General features: G+C 47.7%; 1 protein-coding gene across 5 annotated transcripts in view; it reads left to right on the top strand.

The window, feature by feature from the left end:
- Positions 1 to 1,233: 1,233 nt before the first annotated feature.
- The window catches only part of MEIS3 (Meis homeobox 3), a 74,165-nt gene continuing 50,277 nt past the window's right edge, over positions 1,234 to 25,121 (top strand). The window contains exons 1-5 of one of the 5 annotated variants that reach the window (XM_060275536.1): positions 1,234 to 2,775; positions 6,011 to 6,213; positions 15,399 to 15,546; positions 21,030 to 21,080; positions 24,756 to 24,806. In XM_060275536.1, coding sequence (XP_060131519.1) covers positions 2,764 to 2,775; positions 6,011 to 6,213; positions 15,399 to 15,546; positions 21,030 to 21,080; positions 24,756 to 24,806 — 465 coding nt within the window. In that variant the 5' untranslated portion in view covers positions 1,234 to 2,763. Of the gene's footprint in view, positions 2,776 to 5,311; positions 5,515 to 6,010; positions 6,214 to 6,236; positions 7,460 to 15,398; positions 15,547 to 21,029; positions 21,081 to 24,755; positions 24,807 to 25,121 lie in introns of those variants that run through there. The other 4 variants (XM_060275537.1, XM_060275534.1, XM_060275535.1 and 1 more) reach the window with 4 other exon arrangements.

Raw genomic sequence — 25,121 nt, 5'->3', positions numbered from 1 at the left:
ATAATAATAATAATAATAATAATAATAATAATAATTTATTTATTTATACCCTGTCCCATCTGCAAAGGATCATGTGCAATGATCAAGCAATATTAATTAAATAACCACAGTTAAGTTTGGGGAAGTACATAGTCTATGGTTTCAGGGAACAACATCACCAGGCCTATAGGAGTTGGGTCCTGCTGTTAGGATCAGGAGCTAGACCAGGGGTCAACTACCTTTTTCAGCCACGGGCCGGTCCACCATCCCTCAGACCATGTGGTGGGCCAGACTATATTTTTTTTTTAAAAAAATATGAACAAATTCCTGTGCCCCACAAATAACCCAGGGTTGCATTTTAAATAAAAGCACACATTCTACCCGTGTAAAAACACCAGGCAGGCCCCACAAATAACCCAGAGATGCATTTTAAAGAAAAGGACACATTCTACTCATGTAAAAACATGCTGATTCCCGCACCGTCCGCGGGACGGATTTAGAAGGCGATTGGGCCGCATCCGGCCCACGGGCCTTAGGTTGCCTACCCTTGAGCTAGACCTCTCTCCCTGCTGGATGTTAATCCGGATCTCTGGGTTGCTCCTTGGTGTCATGGGTGTGTCTACTTTAGTGGCTCCCCCCGACAGGCACCTGCCTGGTTCTGTTGGCTGTGGCTCAGTGCTGACCCAGCAAGACCTGCTACCTTGTCTAGGGCTCAGGTTGCCAGGTGTTTTGAGTGGCACTGCAAAGCATAACAAGATCTATGCATCTCCATGCCAGGGAAAGCCTTTACCTGCTAAAATCCTGAATGCCAGTTTTTTTAAAGAGGGGGGAGAACACCCCCCCCCACACACTTACACAACAAGGTGACAACCCTGATCTACCAGGGCTGAATATTTTATTTTATTTTATTTTATTTTAGCAGCAACCTCAGAAATAGGTGCCTGGGCTAAAAACTCTGGGCAGCGGCTGCCTCTAAAGTCCAAGAGAAGAGAGGGAGATCGCGGGGAACAACTGGGGCCAGCCCAGGGGAAGGAGGCTGGCCGGCTCCTGGCGGTGCTAGGGCGGGCAGGGTGAGTCTCCCTGCCGCCTGTCTCGTCCGCCAGAAGGACCCCTCGCTCAGCTGATAACCTCCGCTCTGGTCTCTTTCCCATCGGAGGAGGAGGAGGCGAGCGAGGCAGGCAGAGAACGAGTTAAAGAAAAAACCCTTCTACTTCCGGATGTGTTCATAGCTCAGGGCTGTGAAGCTAAGAGAGAGAGGGAGAGAACCAGAGCGCACTGAGAGAGAGCATCTTTCTTTCTCTCTCTCTTTCTTTCTCTCTCTCTCTCCCCTCCTCCTCCTCTTCTTTCCACATATACAGAGAAGGAAGCAAAACAGCCTCCAAAGAAGCAGAGACAGGCAACGAAAGGAAACCGCAGGCAACCTATTTGATTGATTTTTTTTAAAAAAAGAGATATATCTATAGATAGATAGATATATAAAAATAGCCATCGTTTTTTTCTTTAGAATCCAAACTCCCAGCCAGAAGAGAGAGCGAGAGGGCGCCTCGTCAATTTCATCCTCTCGTTTCCCTCCTCGCCAGATCCACTGCTGCTTTAAGAGGAGGGGAAACTGACAAGCCCATATTTTCTCTCTGTGTGTCCCCCCCTCCCCGCCCCAGCTTCTCTGTTTGCTGAGCAGAGGGGGCCGGGGTGTGTTGTGGGAGCTGAATCCTCCTTGGTGGAGATGCTGGGTGGGGGGGCTTTTTGGAACCTCTGAGCCCCCCCACACCTCCCTTCTTGCACCCACTCTCCTCCTCCTCCTCTGTTTCTTCTTCTTCTCTCTCTGTCTCTCTCTCTCCACCCCCCCCCCACCCGGTTTTCCTTTTCATTCCTGGCTTCTTGCTTTGATAGGATTGAAGCCACAACCATTTAAAAGGGGAGAGGGAGGAGAAAGGAGCGGGGGGGGGAGAGAGAGAGAGAAGAGAGAGTCGATGTCCATCTTTTAAAGGAGGGGAGAAGGAGAAGGAGAGGGGAGGAAGAAAAAAGAAAAGACCGGGGGGAGAGAGAAAGGAGTGTTTTGGAGAAGGGGTGGCGGTGTTTGATCATCACACACACCCCTTCTCTCTCTCTTTCTCTCTCCCTCTCTCCTCCCCCCCTTCCAATTTCAAACTACCACCGGGTTGTTGATATTTTTTTTCCCCTACAAGGACCATCAGTCACTTGAAGTCTGACACCTCTCAGCACTTGATGGGCAGCTACGACAGCCAAAAGGCAGAAGAAAGGGTCTACTTGGGAGAAAGAAGATACCCACAAGCAAGGAAATAAGGAACTCTAGCCTCCCCCCCCCATGCAAACACATCCACGCATATCTGTCACCCCGGCATTTCACTAGCAAGCTGGTTTAGGTTTGTTTTCTATATCTGTACGTGTGTGTGTGTAAAAGGTTAGCTTTTTTTCCCCTCTCTCTTTTTTGGGGGGCTATTTTCAAAAAATTATTCTTGCTGCTGAGCGATCCACAGAGAAACCGGCCGTCCCTTAAAGGAAAATAGGTTGTTTCCTCCCCCACCAAAACAAAACAAAACAAAAACCCCTACCCAAGGCAACAAAAGCCAAACTGTTTGAAACAGTTTCCATCTCTCACTTGGTTGATCTTCTTGGAGCGATGGGGTCAGAGAGGGGGCCAAAATGAAAGGTCTCCTCTTTGAAAAGGACTGAAGTTTCTCTGGCCCCCTCAGAGCCGCCTCCCCCCAAGGGGGAGAAGCAAGACGGAAAGAAAGCCCGAGAGAACAAACTTCCGAGCGTCTGATGGCACAAAGGGTAAGTGATGGCGAGGATGATGATGGTGGTGATGATGATGATGATGATATGTTTTTGGGATAGAACTCGGTGTTGTTTGCGTCGCATGCGAAATCTGTTCTGAAAGATGTCTATCTTCTGGCCTAGACTCTTAAAAGCACACGACAAAAACTCAACACGTCAAAAAAAGGAATGATAGGTCTGCATGTTTGTGTGCGTTGTTTATAGATAGATAGTTTTCTTATTGCCTGCTCTTTCGGAGAAGAAAAATAACTTTGTGGTTTGTGAAGTTAGTTAACTCTAGAACTCACAGCTATAAACTCAGACAGGGCTTGAACCTGCCTGCTGCCTTTAAAACAGCCTCCATCCCTCCCTCCTTCAACACTTCCCATCTCAACTTCTTATTTGTAAATATTTGTCTCTTCCCTCCCTCCGCCCACCCCGGGGTTTGATTGGCAAGTGTCAAATGGAAATTTTTGGATGGGGAAAAAAGAAAAGAGAGTGGAATGCCACTTTTGAAATATATATATATATTTAAAAACATGTTCATTTCCAGTAAATTAGCTGTCACCCTTAGTCAATATAAATAGAGGCACGCCTCATTCTCGGGTTAACTGTGGTTTAAGAGATATGGCTTTAAAAAACAACAACATCCGACTAAATATTGACCGGTGTTTTGAAGCGTCTCTATAGCAAATTTCAGCAAAATAGATGCATTGGGTATAGGCTATTTAAGAACAAAACCAAAAAAAGCAGCCCGGGACAAAACCTCTCTCATGCAGGGCAAACTATTTCTTGACTTTCTCCGTCTAGCCTTTTTGCTTTGATTCCACGTTGCTCATTTGAAAGCCTCAATGGGGCTGCTTTGTGGCATTTTGCGATGCCTTTCTGAAGTTTTTCGACTCCTTTTTCTCCTCTGACCCCCCTCCGTGGAGCGGCAGAAAAGATCTGACTGGTCTGAAAGGCTGAGGTTAATGTGTCTTCAATGTGGCCGGTTGTAAGAAATTCAGGAAACTTTTCATGGGACTCTAATTCCCAAACCGCCACCGTTTATTTTGTATGGGGGGGGAAATGCTTCAGTACCCACCCCCTCCCCACTATTTTGAAATTCATCCATTGCATTTGGATCTGGAGGGGAACTACAATTCCTTGCAACAGAGACAGAACGAGCTACTTCCTTCTGCAAAAAAGTCTCTCAATTTCCCCCCACCCACCACCCACCCAACTTCTCCATTGCAGCTCGCACCAACATTTTTTAATTCAAAAAGAATCTCTGCCGCTTTATTTTAAAATTCCTGTCCATTCTGACTAAGTTTTCAAACTTTAGAAATCAACTGTTTCTCTAGGCAAAAGCGGAAGGGCGTGGGTGTGTTGGAAATCTTTCACATACTTACACCTAGGAGAAACTCTGATAAGATAATTCAAAATATGAGTGTGCTCAATTATTGTTTTGCAGCCAGCATTTGTGCCATCACCTACACCTGAACAATTTAAATTACTGTTGTTGTTGTTGTTGTTCATTCAAAAGTCCCATACCCAGAGCATATGTGGGGCATTTAAAAGGCATTCATTCATTTAATTATTTGATATTGTGTATTTTGCACCAGTTGAAAGAGAGGTCTGTGGAGTTTCAAGCGAGGTTTTGCGAAACGAGAGAGAGAGAGAAAGAAATAACGTCAAACGGCCCATAAGATCCTGAGATACGGCATGATTTAAATGAGAATAGTTGGCAGGGTGAAAAAATTTCACACTTTTTCTTTTTTTTTTGCTACCCCCTCCCCACGAAAGGGGGACGGGAGATGTGAGAAGAAGAGAATGTTTTTGTTCTATTTAAAAAGAACATTGAAGTTTCGAAAAGTGCCTGGCGGGGTTTAATGAGTTATAAAGGGGTTGACTGTACTCCCTTTAAGGAGGAAAAAAGCGAGCGAGAGAGAGATCATTGGGGCAAAAAAATGTAGGTGTTGATTTTTTCTTAGGGTGACAACTAGTCCGGGAAAGGATGAAGATGACCTGCGAGTAACGGGGGGACGGGGACAGTTCATTCAGGAATTAAATCCAAGCTTATTTGAAAGCACCCTTGCAGGAAGCGTGGAAAACAGGCAGATTCCCAGTGTTGAAAGATAATAATAATAATAATAATAATAATAATAATAATAATAATAATAATAATAGTTTCCTTCTTGGATAATTCAGTCCCAGGACAGAAGTGTGATTGTGTGCGTGCGTGAGTTTGATCTCTCCAAAGTTCAGTGCCTCCCCGGCCAGGAAAAATGCTTTCTCACTTCTTTTAAAGTTTGCAAAGAAGCGATGCAGCCTCCGGTCCACTAGCAAAAACAAAAGCAATTGGGGTTTAAGGAAGCTAGATCCCCCCCAAGGTGTTTTGCAGTTTGAGGGTGTATCAAACTGCAAGCGAAATTAGCAGCTTTCCCACCTGATTTGCAAGTAACTTTTTTGGGGGGGGGCTGGTGGGGGTCTTCTAGGGGCTGTGTTTTCTATGGGGGAAAAAAAGACTACGGCGCCCAGTACTTGGGAGTGCGACGCTGCGCGCAGGCCTTGGAGACGGAGGCTGAAATTAACAAGACCGGCTTCGTGAAATTGACGAGCGCTGGCGTGAAATTGACTTAAGTGGCCGAAGGCACAAAAGAGGAGACATTTGTGGCGAGAGATGGCGAAAGTTTGGGGGCTGTTGTGAGAGGCGGCTGGAAAGAAATGGCCGGTGGTCTCCTGAGTGGAGGATTAAGGGCAAAGCTGGTCGTTGGTGTATGGATGCTGCTGCTAAGCTTTATTTTAATTTTTATTTATTTTGAGGGGGGTGCAGAAGAACGACAAACAAAACTAGCAAATGTTCGACCCAAGTGGAAAACTCGGGAAAGTCGTGATGTCGGTGGGAAAAGATCAGGACGCGGGGAGATTTAGATAATAACTAAGGGTTGTGTCTATATATTTGTGCTCCCCCCCTCAATACTTCGCCCCAAGTTCCTCTCTGAGATGAAAACCTTCCCAAAATTTGCTTTTTAAAAGTCGGTAATTTGAAAGGCATCTTTCTTTGTATCACACACACCAATGCGACTTTTTAGGAGTGCTTATATACGGGTTTCCCTGGTGTCTGGCTGTGGGCCATTTATTCGCCCTTTGGGGATGCGAAATTGGCTAAATGCGTCTAGATCGGATGTCTAAACTTTCTCTTTCTTTCTGTCTGTCTCTCTTCGCCCCCCACTTCGGCCCGTTTTCGCACCTGGGTCTTCTTTACCTCCAGTACGATGACTTGGTACATTACGCCGGAATGGACGGGGTCTCTCTGCCGGGCTTCGGAGACCCACACACGGGCCGGGGTCTGCAACACCACGCTCTGAACCAGGGGGGCCCTTACGGATCCGCCGGAGTGAACCACCGGCCCGGCTTGCCCCCGGGGCTGGGCACCAACGACGCCTTGAAGAGAGAGAAGGATGAGATTTATGGGTGAGTCCGGCTCCCGCTCAGTCCCTCGAGAAAGGACGGCGGGAGGGGGGAGGGGGGTTGGCAGAGGTTCGGGTGATGAGCCCAACTCGCCTTGAAAACTTGTGCGCGCAACTCTTTGGCATCGGGGATCGGTCCCCCTCCTCTTCTCCAAATCCTCTTTGGATATTGGAGAAAGGGAGTAGAAGGGTGGTGGAAACATCTGCGCCCTGATCCGAAGCCTGCCTCCTCGGGAGTATATGCCTCTGTGCTCTAGGGGGCTTCCCACCAAAGGAAACGGGCCGCAGCAAGACTCAAAACTTCTTTTGCAGCGGCTGCACCCCCGCTGCTTGTTCGCTTACTTCGGGGTGAACCAGGCGGAGCCTGCTCCTGCTTGCACGGGGGACTTACTCCCGAGGAATCGTGCTGCAAAGTCGCAACCCGCCCGCCCCCCCCCCGCCCCCAATGCGCGCTCACTTGGAAGGAAACCTCTCTGAAGCCAAAGGGGCTGCTTCCCAGTTAGACGTGCAGACGATCCGACCGCAAATCTGATATATTCCAACCGGGATATTTCTCTAAATTCAGCTGGATCTCGCTCTCTCACACACAAACTCTTAGCGGATCGAAGATGTTCCCTTCCGGTAGATCTGTCCTCAGGCTTCTCCCCCTTCCCCCAGGAAAGAGGGTTATTATCGTGTTTGCTTAATTGATCGATTCGGTGGGACTTGACTTCCCTGCGGGTCTCCCCGTCTTGCTTTCCCCAGGGAGCGTAAATAGTGGGGTCCCCCACTCCACCCCCACCCACCCCAGTCTCGTGCACACCTTATCCTTTGCAGCCGGATCCTCTGGGTGTTTATTCGTTAGTATTTTCCTATGTGCTGCTAGTATTTTCCTTACTCCCGGGTAAGTCTGCCGAGGACCGCAGCCTGAATTAACTGTCCTCTCCGTAATCGGTTTGTTTGGTGACTCCAACCAGACAGAGTTGATTTACAAGGGGCATTTTCTGCTTGGGTTCCGCATGGGATTTCTAGAACATCTGCACGCCTCGAGATTTATTTAGGCGTCTGCGGTTTCTAAGACTTCAGTTTATCCTCGCGCTTTTCTCCGTGGGGCGAAAAGGATCTGACGATCCAGTGGGTTGTATATCTTTTTCTCTCGCGCTATCCATTCCGCATGTTTCTTCATGCCAAGGAATGATAGGATTCGCGTCTCCTGTTGCTGGCTAGCTAGATTTTCCTTCCTCCTGTGCGCTTATGATTCCCAATCTTAGGTGGGTGTCTCTCCTCCTTTCCAAAAGGTCCGTTCCTCTTTTTGGCTGCCCGTCTCAGGATTTCCATAGCAGATGAAATGCTCTCGGGATTTCCGGGCCTCTTTTTTTTAGTTTCCACCAATCCTACCGTATAGAAACCACACACACACACACACACACACACACACACCCTTCTGAAGGCTTTTTGTTTCCTGCTAGAGGGATAGGGGCGAACCCTCCGACGATCGCAAGAAATAAGAAGCGGGAAAGCAACGGAGGTCATACTGTACTATTGAAATCTCAGGATTTCACTAAGACCTCGGAACAGCAGATGACAGAACATGAGGAAGATGCCTTATTCCAAGTCCATTGGGTCCAGCTAGCTCGGAAACCTGGCTCTCCGAGGTTTCAGACGGGGTTTTCCCCGGCCCTACCTGGCGATGCCATGGAGAACCGAACCAGGGACCTTCCTCAATGCGAAACAGATGCGCATCTACTGAGCCTCGGCCAGCTGTGGAAAGCCGGAGGGCGGCAGGTTGGCAAAAGCAGAGGACGCCGGGGAGGCGGGATTGGGGGGGGCAAAGGGACACTGGAAGGTGCTTTATCCTGAGTCAGGCCCCATTTGGCTCTGCCTTGCCCGCTCTGGCTGGCAGCGGCAGTGATTCTCAGGGTTTCAGGCAGGGGATGATTCAAACCCGCACCCCAAGTGGAGATGCCGGGGTGCATGAAAAGCAGATGCTCTGCCACTGAGCCTCAGCCCCTCCTCCTCCTTATTAATTATTATTATTATTATTATTATTATCATCACCATCATCATTTGCTGCTATTATCATCCTGTGGTTGAGAAGCGAGCAGAAAGAGACTCCAAAGTGCGCAGCTCAGCTGAAAGGGTGGTGGAGAGGATTAAAAAATATATAGAGTGATTGAAAACAACAGCGCTTCCGTGTGAATCAGCCCAAGGATCAGACCCTCCTTGCAGAGGTGGCCCCTTCCTTCCCAGGCTTGAGAAGAGGCAGTTGACTCAGATTTGGGGCATCAGCAAAGGAATGGCAAGGCTGGGAGGCGGCTGTGTCCCAGGGGAGAACAGTCCCTTCGCTCTCTTCTCTTCCCTCGCCCCCCCAACTCCAGCCTCAGTTCCCCCATCTGTAAAACGGGACTAACAGCGGACTTCTCAGAGCAGGTTTGCGAGGTGTGAGACTAGGATTTGCGGCAGGAGCTTTTGAACGGAAGGAGGAGGAATCTTTTTCGGGGTGTGGGTGTGTGACAAATTCATGGAGCAGCGTGGACAAATTCATGGATCCCGCGTGAACTGGATCCTAAGACGGAGATTCGCAAGCCCCGTTCTAAGTTATGAGCTTCCCAGAGGTGTAAGGCTGGGCAGGAAAGGGGACCTTGGGTTAAAGGGTCTTTTCGTTTCATCCCACATGACGATCCTTGTAGAATTCCCCACAAAGGGGTTGCTACACACCACCTCCACCACCCCAGTTGAAAAAGGCATTTAATAAAACGGGCATAAAAATTATTTTTCACTGCGGGGTGTGTGTCTTAGCATGCAGCGTTTTACAAAGTGCCTTTTGTTGCTCTTTGCGCTGGATCGGTCCCAGCGAACAGGTGGGGAGCTCCAGATCAGGGTTTGTGCTGCAGTTTTTTTTTTCAGAGCAGAGGTGAAGTAAGTGTGTGTGTGTGTGTGTGTGTGTGTGTAGGTGCACGCATGATTTTGTGAGGAGAGGAGAAGTGGGCATGGATATGGCACACCCAGATCCACATCCTCAATGGATCTGGATTTATTTGAGCACCCAAGAAGGAAAAATCCAAATGAGAGTTTAAAAAAAAGTTTAGTAGATGTTTTCGTTTTTTCCTTGTTACTTTTTTTTGAAGCGAGTTTACTCAAAACCTGATTCTGGGATGTGCTTCTTGGAGCACTTTGCCTGAGACTAGAGTTAGTTTGGCATTAGAGCACAAACCCTGCTCAATCAGTCAAAAAGTCCGCTTTGCCCAGTGCCCTGTTTCCGACAGCGGCAAGTCTAGATCACTGGCATTCGGCTGGTTGGTCAGGGCTCACTATTTGGTCAAGGCCTGGTCATTTATTTATTTACTTACATTTATGACAAACTAACATTTCAAACAGAATCATCTTTACATATCATATTGACTCCCCCTCTTTCTGCAGTTCTTTATATTTACTCTATTTTCCTGCATATCCCAATCTAAATCTACTTTATATTTCATTTCCATCCATTTCATATATGTTTTCACTATATGGTCAAGGCTGGTCAAGGCCTGATCTAAGATGGGTTGCAACAGCAGCACTGCTACCAAAGAGATAATAATAATAATAATAATTATAGAGAAATGGGTCGCCAAATGTATGCTTGGCTTAAGGCGGTTACCCAGGTCTGAGAACCTTTAAGGCCCACAAGCAGGCCATGAAATTAATTGTCCTCCCCAATTGTCTGTTTGCCAGCAGTGTTTTCTGGGATATACTGCCACTGAAGAAGGAAGCTCCATTAAGCTCTGGCTTTTTGGTTGCTTCCTGTTGGGTTATCAGGCTATGTCCCACAAGCAGCTTGGGTGACCATAAACCACTCTTCTAGGTTGTCAGTGCAACCATCACGGCCACCCCATAGAGATGAGGTAGATGCTTCTGTGTGCTTCCCGGTTTTCCATGCGCAGTGGCCGTGTGGGAGAAGCCACCACAAATGCCCTGCCTCCAGCTCGTGCAGGAAACACTGTACATGCTCCCTGTGTGATTGGCAGAGCACACCCCAGCCAGGTCCCTGTGATATTGCAGAGGTGCCTATATCTTGGATCGCAAACAGGGTCCTTGTAAGAACATAAGAATGTGAGGTCGGCCTGCTGGACCAGGCAAAAGGCCCAGCTAGTCCAGCATCCTGTTGCACAGTGGCCAGATTCCTCTGGGAAGCTGGCATGCTGGTTATGAACGCAACCTCAGAGCCCATAGCAACATTGCCGGCCCGAGGAGCCGCTTAGATGGGCTGGGTGGCTAGATAAGCCTTCTCTGAGTACTTTTTTATGCCAGCTTCCAGTTGCAAAGGTGCTCTTTCTGCTCCTCCTTGTGAGCTACAGACTTAATGCCGTTGCTCATCTGGAATCCCTCTTCCACCGGCTCTTCTGTGAGTAAAAAGAGTGGATCAGCCTAGTCCAAGCTGGGGCCCTTCAGATGTTTTAGACTCCCAGTCCTATCAGTGATGGGAGCTGGAGTCCAGAACATCTAGAGGACTCCAAGCTTGGGTGTATTGCCGCATGCTTTGACCTCTAGGGATTAGGAGGGAGGAGGCAAATCTCAAATGGGAGTCTCAAGAGAGGCAACGGGAAGAAGCTAGGCGACGGTGGGAAGGCGCAGTCTATTTCTGAACCTGGGGACAAGATGTAGCTGAAAGGTGCCGATTTGTGAGACCGTGTTGAGTGTTTCCCCCCTATGGTGGAAGTCTGTACAGTTCTCAGGTGACCTGCTGCCTAGGTGTTGACCAGACATTGGCCTGCTTAAGCTCCAGCAAGGTTGTGCCATCATGTGGCTTTGGACTGCGCCCTAGGGACCTCACCTGCCTTACTTGGAAGCGAGTTCCATTTGCATCCATGGGTGGCATCTCATGCTAGTCCCATTCAGAGCAGACTCGTTCAAACTAAGTTTGGTCCATTGGTTTCAATGGGACTTCGTAACTCTTAGCTGCATACAACCCAGTGCCACATAACTTCCATATAATGGACACAATCCATCAAAATGTGCAGTGCAATCAACGTCCAGCTCATTTCAATGGAACATACTTCCCAGTTACAGTGTGTAGGGCTTAGGAAGCTGCCTTCTATTGGGTTAAGACCACTGGTCTGTCTCACCTGGTATTGTCTTCCCGGATTGGCAGCTGCTCTTCAGGTCTGGGGTTCCAGGCAGAGATCCTTCCTAGCCTTATCTGAAGAGAGATTCATCCCAGGATCAAACCTGGAAATTCCCGCAAGGAAGGCAAATGCTGTGCCACTGGGTTGCAGCCCTAAACCGTGACTTCAGCTTTAGTTCTGACTAATGGCAATGACAGCAACCTCGGTACATTTACTCAGAAGTAAGTCTTGAAGAGTTCAATGGGACTTGAGTAAATCCCCAGTCAATGTGGGTTAGGACTGGGCTGCAGGACCCTTCTTTAAAAGGCACAGGACTGAACTTGGTGATAACTCAATTGTTTTGCTCACACCGCACTGGTGTAAATTTGGGGTTTGCTACCAAATGTAAGTAAGTAATTAAGTAAGTAAATTTTTATTTATACCCCGCCCTCCCCGGCCAAGGCCAGGCTCACGGCGGCTAACATTAAATATCAAATACATTAAAACACAATCAAACAATTGATTAAAATACAGCTTAAAAATTAGAATCAGGATAAAATTAAATGACTGCCTACGACTTACAACCATAGGGGTCGGGAACCTCAAGTATTCATCAGGGCCAGCTATCCATATTGGTAGATGAAGATGTCAAGTCCCACAGGGCCCTGGTCTCCTGCGATAGAGTGTTCCACCAGGCTGGGGGCAAAGCCATTGCGGATCTTCAGCCAATCCCAGCTCCCTGTATGGGGCATAAGTTTATTCTATTCACGCTGCTTTTTTTTTTTTAAAAAAAGTTAAAATACAATGCACAATGTTTTCCTTAGGGCATTCTCATCCCATGCATGTTTATATAGATGTAAGTCCCACTGATTTCAATGGGACCTCATCTGTGTTTAGGATTTGGGGTAGGGGGAGCGTCTGAAGATTTCTTCTCATGACCAAATTTCTCACAGCTAACATCTTTGCCCCCGCAGGGAGATTTATGGGCTGGCGTATCAGGGCTGCGGTCTTTTCGCTCCTACACCCCGGACAATTGACAGCTCTGTCATTAGGAATAGAAAGGTGTATGTTTGTTTTTGAGGCGGAAAGGCTGCTGGAAGAGAAGAATTACCCCTTTCTAAACCCCCGCTCCCTGTGCCCATTGAAATAAAAGCAATTCAGATCCCCCACCCTCTTCAGCTTCTCAGCAACCCGATTATTGGGAAATGTAATATTTCTGCATGGTTGGGTTTTTGTTATATACTGTATAGCGAATGGTTAAATATTTGCTGTGTTGAATAATTATATAAATATCTCTTTCCAAGTGTAAAGAAAATTACATTTTAAGAAGAAAAGCTTAAGGGGAAGGACACTGAGAACCGAATTCTTGCACTTTTTGTATGGAAAGCTCAGATCGAGCCCCCACCCCACCCCCAAATAAAACCAGTGTTCCTCTTCCTAGCTGTGGGTTATCAGCCAGAGTATTTGGGAATCGGATTCTGAAGACAGCACAATAACACCAGGAGAACCTTGTAGGCCAGAGGTCTGGCTAGCCCAGCATCCTGTTCATACAACCAGATGCCCCAATGGGAAGCCCCACAATCTGAACACAAGAGCACTCACAGCACTTGTGATTCCTAGCAACAGGTCCTCATTTTCACGAAAAAGGCTAAGTGCCCTTTGGCGTGCATTCTGCACCCTCGCCAGTTCTAGCCCAGGATAGAAATCACTGTAGAATCTGGTTCTGAATCAAAAGTGCTCTTCCCCCTTCGCAGCAAGGTAGGGAAATGCAGAAACTGGTTTAAAAGCGTCACTGGGGGGGTGGGGTGGGGTGGGGGGAGCAACTGGCCTCAGAGGAACATGATGGATTTCCCTTCCTTTCGCCTTCGACTTGCGCTGTTCGGTTTGAAGCTTTCCAGCCGTCTTAGAGCAAGTATATTTTTTTCCACCCTACGAGACATAAAAGTTATTTGCACCCGCCCTCCGCCATGCCCAGCCCTGCAACACCCTACCCCCAGATCCCTACTTACAGCTGGCAATGGTTTTAATTTGCAATTCCACCCCCACCCCCCTTGGAATTTGCAGTGGGGCAGAGAGGGAGAGAGAAGCTGAAATGTTGCAGGATTTTGCCTTCCCATCTTTCTTGGGGGGCAGCGGGGGATTTGTTTTGTTTTACGTAGGAGATCTAAAGTTCCGTGGAGACACTCACTTAACAGCTACACCGTGCTGGGCCTCAGCTACAAATATTTGTGTAACATATGGTGCGTGAACTTGTATGATGTATGGCTGGGAACACTCTATCCATCCAAATCTAGGGGGGAAGTGTGTGTGTGTGGGGGGGGGGAAGCAGCCGAGGGATGGCATTTACTGGTTTGCAGCTGACATTGCTCATAAGACATAAATCACAGATCAGGACGGAAGTGAGCTCCCCACCGTACCCCCAAATGAGCTCTTTGAAATAACTGTGATCCTAGCAGAAACAGTTTCTTAGATCCACATACTGCCTCCCCCCCCCTCCTTTGAACGACTTCTCTCTTGTTTTTTCAGAATTTGCTCTTCTACCAGAACGTTACTTGGCACGTAGACCAAGATTCTAAATCACAATTTTTGCATGGATTTTAAGTATTGTGGAATTGGGTTTTGTTTTTTTACAAAAGGCCCTTGCTGTTTTTATTTACTGGGTGGGGAGTTTCCTTAACACATGGAGGTTGATATCTTGACAATGCCACACTGTGGTGACTTTGAGGTGTGAACATACCATGTCATACGCCGTGTCCCAGACAGGACTTCTGAAGCCTTCGCACTGTGCGCGGGAGAGAGACGGTTTGATGGAGTTTGTCAGTTCACAAACCCGGTTTAGAGGTCTCCAGCGCTGGTGGGCCAATGCAGGGTCTGGGGATGGCAAGAGCAGATAATTATTATTATTATTATTATTATTATTATTATTAATTATAATAATATTTATACCCCGCCCATCTGGCTGGGTTTCCCTAGCCACTCTGGGCGGCTTCCAACAGAATATTAAAATACAATAATCTATTAAACATTAAATGCTTCCCTAAACAGGGCTGCCTTCAGATGTCTTCTAAAAGTCATGTAGTTTTCTCTCTCTTTGACATCTGGTGGGAGGGCGTTCCACAGGGCGGGTGCCACTACCGAGAAGGCCCTCTGCCTGGTTCCCTGTAACTTGGCTTCTCGGAGTGAAGGAACCGCCAGAAGGCCCTCAGCACTGGACCTCAGTGTCTGGGTTGAATGATGAGACATGATTCATGATTATAGTTTACTGGGTTTCCATGTGTCTTCGACTGAACAAGAGCCGTCTACAGAGCCTCTCACAGCCAAAGCTTGGTCCTGGGGCCCATATGTGAAGTTGAGATGGGGGGAAAGTGGGTCTCAGGGCATATGCAGATGATTTTTTGTTTGTTTCCAACCGTCTCTCCAAGACGTTTTTGTTTCAACAGGCTTTGCTGGATGGGCAAATGGGTCTTTACCATAAATGTCCACTTGTTAGGATTTTAGTCTTGCGTTAAATATATGGGCAGAGTGTAAATAATAAAATTGTTGTTGTTATTGTTGTTTTTTGGTTTTTGTCTTATATGCCTGGAGATGGTGGTTTAGAAGGCAGTTAATAAATCAATGGTGAGGGTATTAAGAGAGCAGCAATATGGGTTTTCATGTTATGGGTCGTATCCAATGTCAAGTTTTATTCAGAATAACCCACTGAAATTGGGCAGCAAGACTAAGGCCCATTATTTTCAATAAGTCTACTCTGAGTAGAACTTGGTTGGAGACAACGCTATGACCCTTGGGCAGCATTACCACCGCTGCCTGGCCGAGGAAAGTAAATACTGAGAACCAATGCAACTTCCCCCCCAATTTTCCATGAATTTTAATGTACAGTAATTTGTTTTTTCCTTTCAAATGGTCTCGAACACCAAGGGCCCTTTTGCCTCACTTCATGCTGGCAGCGTGGCAAGTCAGGAAATGAGGGGGAAGCACACAACTCTGTAAGAAGAGCTTATGCTCCGAGCCTCCAACTCTTTTCCAAACCCAGCGTGGTCCAGTTTTTGTTCCGAGCTGAAATGTTGGCTGGTCTCTTTGGATCTCCCACTCTGCTAGGCCCTAAACATCTCCTCTTGTGTAACAGGCATCCCTTATTCCCGCTGCTGGCCCTGGTCTTTGAAAAATGTGAGCTGGCAACCTGTTCTCCCAGGGACACTTCTGGTTCGTATCCGGGAGGAGACGTCTGCTCGTCGGATTCCTTCAACGAAGACATCGCCGTCTTTGCCAAACAGGTTGGTTTCTGGAGAATGAGAGGGGCTTGAGGGTGAGCAGAGCTGGGGAATGCTTGGCAGCATGGGCGTAGGCAGAGGGGGCAGGAGGGGGCAGTTGCCCCCCCTAGAAGCAGGGCCGCTTTACCAGCCTGCCCCACTGCCCGGTGCCGTCTCCCTTCTCCCTGGCTGGCTGTGGGGCGGGTGGAGGGAAAGCCCCAGAGCTGTGCAAAGCGTTTGGCAGGCTTTCCCTCTGCCCGCCCCACAGCCAGCTGGCTAGAGGACGTCTCCCTTCTCGCTGGCTGTGGGGCGGGTGGAGGGAAAGCCAGCCAAAGCGATCGCGGAGGGTGAGGAGGGGATCGGAACAGCCCGATTTCGGGCTGTTCCTGGCGCCCCCTCGCCCCTGCCGGTCGAGGAGGGGGAGGACGGGGTCAGAACAGCCCAATTTCGGGCTGCTCCTGGTGCCCCCTCGCCCCTGAACAACCATGGCTTTCCTTGCCCCACTGTGGTCCCTCCCCTCCTGTGCCTTGGCCCCGCCCCTTGCCCCTTGCCCCCCCTAATTTTGATCCTGGCTACGCCCCTGCTTGGCAGTAGGAAAGTAGAGGCTAGCCATGCAAATAAATCTTCTCTAAGTAACCACTCCTTAAAAATGTTCCTTAGCCAAATTGCCTACTTGTATGTATTTGTCCCTGGGGAAAAATGTCCCTGGAAAAGACCCTGATGTTGGGAAAGATGGAGGGCACAAGGAGAAGGGGACGACAGAGGACGAGATGGTTGGACAGTGTCCTCGAAGCTACCAACATGAGTTTGACTAAACTGCGGGAGGCAGTGGAAGACAGGAGTGCATGGCGTGCTCTGGTCCATGGGGTCACGAAGAGTCGGACATGACTAAACGACTAAACAACAACATGTATTTGTAGCCTTTATAAAAAAAAATATTAATAATTAAGAGCCAGGTTCTAGAAAAAGATTCCTGACTTGGGTGTCCGAAGGCAGGTCTTAACTCGCCAGAGGCAGTGGAGAGGAGCCCTGTGGCCCCTTCAAAACGACTTCTTTATCACAGCAAAATTTCGAGACTTCATGCATCCAACAAACTGGATTCTGGCCCGTGAAAGCTCATAAATTTGTTAGCCATTCCTTATTTTTATTTCATTTAACAAAGAGTTATATACCGTGTTTCTCATATTATAAGACATGTCTTATATTTATTTTTTCCTCAAAAAAACACACTATGGCTTATTTTCAAGGGATGTCTTATTTTTTTCCTCCTCCTCCTGCTGCGGCCGGCATTGCTGCTGTGCCTATCACTATGTCTTATTTTCGGGGTATGGCTTATATTCCTTGAATGCTTAAAAATTCTGCTATGGCTTATTTTATGGGTATGTCTTAAAATATGAGAAACAGGGTACTTGGCTCAAAGCTGTTTGCACAAAACGGTGTAAAATGTTCATTAAGGAAAAACAAGCTTTCAAAACAGGAAGCAGGAGAAAAATTACCAAATTGCAGAGAAAACCAATGGTTTAAAAAATAAATATGCATAATAAAATCACATGTCTGGGTAGACTTGCCTAAACAAGGAGGAGGTTTTTATTTTTAGCAAGCCAGCATGGTCAGCGGTCAAGTTTGATGGGAGTTGTAATCCCACTGCTAGAGGGAAGGGAAGGTTGAGGAAGGTTCAGCCTTCAAGGTTGGTTTACAGCGTTGAGAGGCAGAGCACCTTCCGCTGGATGCAGATTTCCCATGCAGTGCAGAAAGTCATGCTGGCCTTTTGCTTAGCTCCATGGCTTAAGGTAAGAGGGGATTTTCATTTGGACCATGGTGCAGGAGAAAAGGGTTACACACACCCATGTTACAGTCCTGATCCCCGTTGGTGGGGTTTCCTTACCTGCTGTTTCTCGATGAAAAGCAATTGCCCAACCTCCAGGGACATGCATAGTCCCTGACCTTAAAAAAAATCCTCTGTAGTTTTTTAATTGTATGGAAATTAGGGACATTTATATTCTTTTAATCCCACGTTTTTATCGTCCTACTGCCTTTATATCTTTTCCATTCTGGCAACCGGGCAGAAGAGGGTGAAACTCTCGCAAAGCTCGTAGCATTGGTAGGTTCCAATAATAATAATAATAATAATAATAATAATAATAATAATAATATATTATTTGTACCCCGCCCATCTGGCTGGGTTTCCCCAGCCACTCTGGGCAGCTTCCAACAAAGATTTAAAATACATTAAAATGTCACACTTTAAAAACTTCCCTGAACAGGGCTGCCTTCAGATGTCTTCTAAATGTCAGGTAGTTATTTATCTCTTTGACATCTGATGGGAGGGCGTTCCACAGGGTGGGTGCCACTACCAAGAAGGCCCTCTGCCTGGTTCCCTGTAACTTCACTTCTTGCAGCGAGGGAACCGCCAGAAGGCCCTCGATGCTGGACCTCAGTGTCTGGGCAGAACGATGGGGGTGGAGACGCTCCTTCAGGTATACTGGGCCAAGGCCGTTTAGGGCTTTAAAGGTCAACACCAACATGCAAGGTTTTTAGACGGGGACCCCTTTGATTAAAAGTCCACTGTTGGAATGATTGCTCAGTTAACCAATATGATGAATCAATGGAGGTCAATTTCTCCCTCATTTCATTGGAAGGCAAGCTCAAAGCCAAGATGGATCAAATGAATTGCCTAGGATGGAACAAAAAAGTGTGTGTGTTTTTTGGGTGGGGTGGGGTGGGGGGAGTAAAGTAGGTTGTACAATCCTAAAGTCTGTCACAAGGTCTCTACACTTAAAAAGGAAAAGCTGTCTCAGGAGTAGAGAATACAGAGTGGAGAAATAGCATGGGGAGAAGGAAAGGGGAGCTTAACCCTTTCCCTCCTTTATTGCAATTACCAGTACTCTGCTCCAAATCCCTGCCCCTAAGCAGCTCCTGTCCTTCTTGGTTCAAAACATTGATGTTTGAAATTCTTGCTGCTTCCAGACATCCTTTACACTGAGCATTCGCTCTAATAAGTTTGTGGGGAACTTAAGCAACATTGCGTTCAGGGCCGGATTTAGGCTTGATGAGGCCCTAAACTACTGAAAGTAATGGGGCCCTTTATATGTCCAACTGTCCTATGTCAACAACAAATTGCCGCTGTTTTTGTGTGTTGAATATATGATACCATATGGACCTAATAGGTATCTAAAGCCATTTGCACATAACAAGATACAGTATGTATTTTATCAAAAGTAATTGTTGAACTGAAATACAATTAAGAAGAAGTATATTAATAGTGAAATACAATTAAGAAGAAATATATTAATAGTGAAATAATTCCAGTCATACCTTGGTTTGTGATCGCAATTCGTTCCAGGGAGCCCGTCGCTCTCAGAGTTCGTCGTAAACCGAGGGGCTCTTCTGTGTGTGTGTGTGTGAAGTGCCAATAGAGCGCTTCTGCGCATGTGCACACTGCGCAGATCGCTTCTGCGCATCTGCGCGCCACGGAACCCGGATGTAAACACTTCCGGGACCGGCGGCGGTTGCAAACCGAGGTATGACTGTCACTATATTAAGCTCTAACTTAAAATGATTGGGGCCCCATTACTTACATCATAGGAGCCTACCAAACACAAAACACTGTTGCTGTACGTAGGTTTCATTTTAGTTGTTTTTTTATCTTATATTTTGGAAATGTACAACCAGGTTTTATTCCTTTAATTTTTGGGGGGCCCCCAAGAGAGTGGGGCCCTAAGCTATAGCTTGCTTAGCTTATACGTAAATCCGGCACTGGTTGGGTTCAACCCCTTTCCAGTACATCTCCCCTGCCAAGGGTGCTTCTGTAGTGTTGCTTTCATTATAGGTAGGCTTCCACCACATGGTGGCAAGCTCAGGAGGCACAATCAGAGCTGATTTGGCACAATCAGTCCCCAATCAGACTTTCTAGTGCAAGGAATAAGCTCAGTAAGCAGTCACTGGAAACAGTGGGATTCAAGTTGCAAGAAAGGAGATTCCGGCTCAACATCAGAAAATACTTTCTGACAGTAAGAGCTCTTGGACAGTGGAACGGTCTCCCTCAGGAGGATGTGGACTCTCTTTCCTTGGAGGTTTTAAAGCAGAGGTTGGATGGCCATCTGTCACGGATGCTATGGTTGAGATTCCTGCATTGCAGGGGGCTGGACTAGATGATTCTCGGGGTCCCTTCCAACTCTCTATGTTAACGTCACCTAACCTCCCCTGCAAGCAAATCGGAACAAATGCTTGATAAACAGGGTGTCCAGAAGCTCTTAAAAACAAGCGAGTTTATCGCACGAGTGATACTAACGAACTTTAACTGTGTAGTTTTATGGTGTTAAGCAGCATACGGAGCCAGTTGAAATAAAATAAACTGTGCAACCCGTATTTGCCACTGTGTGATGGAGTCCCACCTGACAGTCTGGAAGTGCCCCCAATGGGGAGAAAAGCCTTTGGGGATATTGGTGGTGGGGCGGTGCAGAGAGCAAACTGATGCAGAGAAATGGTGAGCCGAGAAATGGTTAAGAAACTGGTCTTTCTCAGTTCCAACCCCCCCTTTTTTTAAAGGCATAAGGCATTGTTATATGTGTTAGCAATGTGCTGTTTGTCCTTGAGATACAGCTGGGAATTAGGAAATTCCTTTTACTGGGATTTAGCTTTCCCCCGCCTTGTATCTTTTCAGCCAGTTGCCAGCACAACACAAGGGGAAATGGAGGAGTCCTCCTCACTCACCATTAAAATAAAATAAAGTAAAGTAAAATAACTGTACTCCCAAGATCAGCCTTTGCCAAGCTGATGCCCCCCAGATGTCTGGGAATGACTGGGTCTGATGGGATTTGTAGTCCAAACACATCTGGAAGGCACCAGCAAGGCAAACTTCTCCTTAGGTGAGTAAACAACTTTTGCCCTGTGCTCCAACCCCAGATCTGCCCAAAATGGACTACACACACACACACACACCACTCCATCGCAGCTCCCTCTGGATCTCCTCTTAAAGGCCACCCCCCCCCCGGTACCAGAACCAGAATTTTTGATTCTCCAAGTTGGCAGAGCCCTATCCCAGAACGGAGAGGATGAGGCCAGGCGCCTGGTTCTGTTTAGTGCCTTGAAACTATTTACTGCCGGGATTTCTCTCTCTCGTCTTTTTCGTTTCTTAAATGAGACATGTGGAGGGGGAAACTAAACTTTTGCATTTTGATACAGGGAGGGGAAATGTTGAGGAATTTTCAAAGCACAGGGGGCTCCTGGGGTGGGGTTCCCAGGATTGGGGGGGGGGTTGGAGAGAGCGAGGTTGCAAACTTTTGAAAGTGAAATATACGTTCTCCTGCCAGCTGCTGCTCTCAGGGGACGAGAGTCACATTTTTTTGCTGTTTCTTTACAGTTTCTGGGAAATGAGAGAAACAGATTTTTCAGTGATGCGCATCGATTCCTTACATTTCTCTCTATCGTGTTTTCTCCCTCTGTACTAACGCTCCTTCTGTTTTTCTTCTGTTCCCCCTTCCCATCCCAAAATGCCCATTTTTTAGGTTAGGACAGAAAAACCTTTATTTTCTTCCAATCCTGAGCTGGATAACTTGGTAAGGATGCTTTTTTTTCTCGTCTTGTTTTAAGTTTTTAAACTGCATTTCCCCTGTCCGTCTGCCAGCCTTGCCTACTCGGCATAGGACCACAAAGTATTTTCTCACATTTTAGTAATCACCCCCCACTCCCCTCCATTCAGAAAAAGTGGAGCGTAGTGGCTAGAGTATTGGTCCACGATCTGGAAGACCAAGGTTCAAGGCCTCACTTGTCCATGAAGGTCATTGGGTGACCTTGGGTGAGTCACTGCCTCTCAGCCTTATCCCACCTCACAAGATTGTTGTGGGGATTAAACAAGGAGGGGGAGAGCTCCTTGGAGGAAAAGCCGATGAATCAATTAATAAATCAATTAATATGCGTGTGCCATCCAGATGTTGTTGCATGCCAGCTCCCGGCAGCCTCACCCACCATGGTCAAGGATAATGGGAGTTGTAGTCCCGCAACACATGAAGGGCGTACGCCCATCTTAGACACACACCATCATTCCATCTTAGACACACACCTGGGACCCAGGTGGCGCTGTGGTTAAACCACTGAGCCTAGGGCTTGCCGATCAGAAGGTCGGCGGTTCGAATCCCTGTGACGGGGTGAGCTCCCGTTGCTCGGTCCCAGCTCCTGCCAACCTAGCAGTTCGAAAGCACGTCAAAATGCAAGTAGATAAATAGGAACCGCTACAGCGGGAAGGTAAACGGCGTTTCCATGTGCTGCTCTGGTTTGCCAGAAGCGGCTTTGTCATGCTGGCCACATGACCTGGAAGCTATACGCCGGCTCCCTCGGCCAATAATGTGAGATGAGCGCGCAACCCCAGAGTCGGTCATGACTGGACCTAATGGTCAGGGGTCCCTTTACCCTTTACCTATCATTCCTTTACACAAGTGGGCCGTAAATGGCAGCCAGCAGAGCCAAATCTGGATTCTGAATACCTGGCCTGCCAATGAGTCCACCAGTGATCCTCACTGCCTGCTAGCCAATTGGACACAACTTGGGTCCTTTCCGTTGAGCGTGATGCAGAGGCCAGTTGCTTAGCAAAACTGAGCAAATAAAATCCCTGGCTCTACAGTTGCTGCAGCCATCGGTCTGCTAGGAAGTCTTAGGCAAGCCGCCGCCTCTCAGCCTTAACTAGGGTAGCCACGTGTCCTACAGGAGAGCCTGGTGCTGGATCAGGCCAAAGGGATCCCATCCAGTCCGGTGTCTTGGTCTTACTGTGGTCACCCAGATACCTGTGCAAGGAGGACCCAATCACAAGAGCCATCTCCCCTCCTGCGGCTCCCAGCGACTGGGATTCAGAAGAATTGCTTTCTGGCAAGTACAGTAGCCGTTGATGGCTTTATCCTCCTTTACAAAGGAGAGTCTCTATTTGAAAGGCTGTCTGGTCCAGGCCCAGTTTAGAGACAGATAACTCTAAGAAGGAAGAGGCCTTGAAGCTGCTCGTCAACAGTTAGCTACACCTGGGCAACAGGTGAGCAGGCCCACAGCTCCCCTGGTTACAGTCTTCCTCACTCTGCTGAGATGTTTTCATTTCATTTCTAGCCCAGGTTTCCACCAAAGAGCTCAAGGTGGCGTATGTGGTTCTCTTCCTCCTCATTTTATCCTCTCAACAGCCCTGTGAGGTAGGTTAGGATGAGAGGCAGTGACTGGCCCAAGGCCACCCAGTGAATTTCACGGCTGAGCAGGGATTTGAACCCTGGTCTTCCAGGTCCTCACCCACTATTCTAACCACAACATTATAGTTATTACTCACAAATAGGTATCTGCATATCAATTGACATTTGTGCAATTTATTTCCGCCTCCCGCTTTTTTGGGGCGCATCTCCTCCTTTCTGGCGTCACAAACGTGGCCGTCCTGCTCACTCTACCCAGGTTCCCGGAAGAATGTGTTTGTTTGCCACAGCAGATGAGACGGGTGACGCTTTCCAAAGGATTGACTATAGTGCCTTTTACATGGGTTAACTCCGAACATGGATTTAAGAAGTTTTTTGCCTCAGTCCATGCATGTTTTCTTCAGAAGTAAGCTAGGATCTTCACTCTGTGCACTATATGTCCATAATAATAAGCTCGTACACCGGCTGCACCCCTTCCTTGAGATACAGTAAACCCACAACTTACATGGGCGTTGTGTTCCGGGGATCATGCCTAAAGTCAAAATTGTGCATGGTCAGAGCACATTGGGTGCAATGGCGGGTGGGATTGCCAAAGCGTTTTCTCATGGATGCCCACCCGCTTTCTAATTTTAAAATATTTTTTGCCAGGCGCATAAAGCTGAATGTGCACACAGGGCCGCCTTACCCATAGGCGCTAGGGGTGTGAGGCACCCGGGCGCTGGGCTCTCGGGGGCACCAGGCCGAGAGTCCAGGGGCCCAAGAGTTGAGTCCGGGGAAGATCCCGCCCGTCGGCCGGAGTGCCGCGGTGGGCTCTTCTGCTGTGGGCGGCTCTGCACTGTGAGTTCAGGAGCAATGGAGCCAGTGAGACGCTGAGGCGGGCGGGCAGCTCCGCCCTCCTGCGCACCTGGGACTGGGCAACCCGGGGGGGGAGGTGCTGGGCAGATCTTTGCACCCCAGTGCCGCATATGCTTAAGACAGCCCTGTGTGCACAAGTTAAATACACCAAAGTTGAGGGTTTAGTGTATCTGATTTGGCCGCAGTGACACAGGCCTAAGTTACATCCCATTGGAATGACTGTAACATGCTCTATATGGGGCTGCCTTTGGAAAATGCTCCGAAACCTCAACCGGCTCAAAGAACTGCAGCCAGATTTGTTGACCAGGGCCGGTTAGAGGGAGCAGATGACTCCCGTGCTGGAACAGCTCCACCAGCTACCGGTCTGTTTCCAGGCAGAAGAAGAAGAAGAAGAAGAAGAAGAAGAAGAAGAAGAAGAAGAAGAAGAAGAAGAAGAAGAAGAAGAAGAAGAAGAAGAAGTGTTTGGATTTGATACCCCGCTTTATCACTACCCTAAGGAGTCTCAAAACAGCTAACATTCTCCTTTCCCTTCCTCCCCCACAGCAAACACTCTGTGAGGTGAGTGGGGCTGAGAGACTTCAAAGAAGTGTGACTAGCCCAAGGTCACCCAGCAGCTGCATGTGGAGGAGCAGAGCACAGTTCAAAGTGCTGGTTATGATCTATAAAGCCCCACACCATGTAGGCCCAAGCTCTCTGAAAGACCGTATTCTCTTATATTAACTTGCCTGGGATCTTCAGGGGAGGCCTTTCTCTACATCCCGCCATCCTCACAGGAAGGCTTGGTGGGGACATGGAACAGGGCCTCCTCAGTGGCTGCTCCCAGACTTTGGAGCTCTCTCCCTAGAGAAGCTAGCCTGGCTCCCTCCTTGTTGTCGTTCTGTTGGCAGGTGAAGACCTTTTTGCTCCAACAAGCTTTTGGGAATTGACTGCTTTTAGTTAACAGGCTGGTGCCATGCTGTTTTCATTGTAATTATTGGTGTATTTATAAACAGATTTTATATATGCATATAGTTTTAATTCTATCAATGTTTAATTGCTTTTTAATGATGGATTATTCTATGTTTTTAGCAGTTCTTGATTTTGTCTGTAAGCCTCCTCGAGTCGTGTCAGGGAAAACGGCAGGCTAAAACAGCAACAGTATCACAGTCTAAGAAAAGTAATACAGTCACCAATCTTTAGCAACTACTTACAGTACTTTCTCTCTCTTTATAATTGCAGATGATCCAAGCTATTCAAGTTCTGAGATTCCACCTTCTGGAATTAGAAAAGGTACAGATGTTTGCTTTGCAATTTCTTTTATCCTTTTCCCACCTGCAAACCCTACACTCGCCCCTCAAAAAAACCCCCAAACCTCCAGACTTAGCAATTTAGAAATGAGGCAGAAGGACATAATTGATCCCTGCTTTATTAGAGGCATCCCTGATTGGAAGAGAGCTGTGCTTTCCTACAATAACTGCTGAAACCAAATGTTGGGCCAAATCAAGTTTGCTGAGAAGTCAAGTTGTGGTCAGTATGTCTTCCCTGCTGATATCCTGCCCCAAACCCTTAGAAAACGTTACTTAGGCCCACCTCCCAGTACCTGAG

The sequence above is a fragment of the Zootoca vivipara genome, chromosome 6 (genome assembly GCF_963506605.1).
Source record: "Zootoca vivipara chromosome 6, rZooViv1.1, whole genome shotgun sequence".
NCBI classification, from domain to species: Eukaryota; Metazoa; Chordata; class Lepidosauria; order Squamata; family Lacertidae; genus Zootoca; species Zootoca vivipara.
This window is presented reverse-complemented; position numbering and strand designations above follow the sequence as displayed.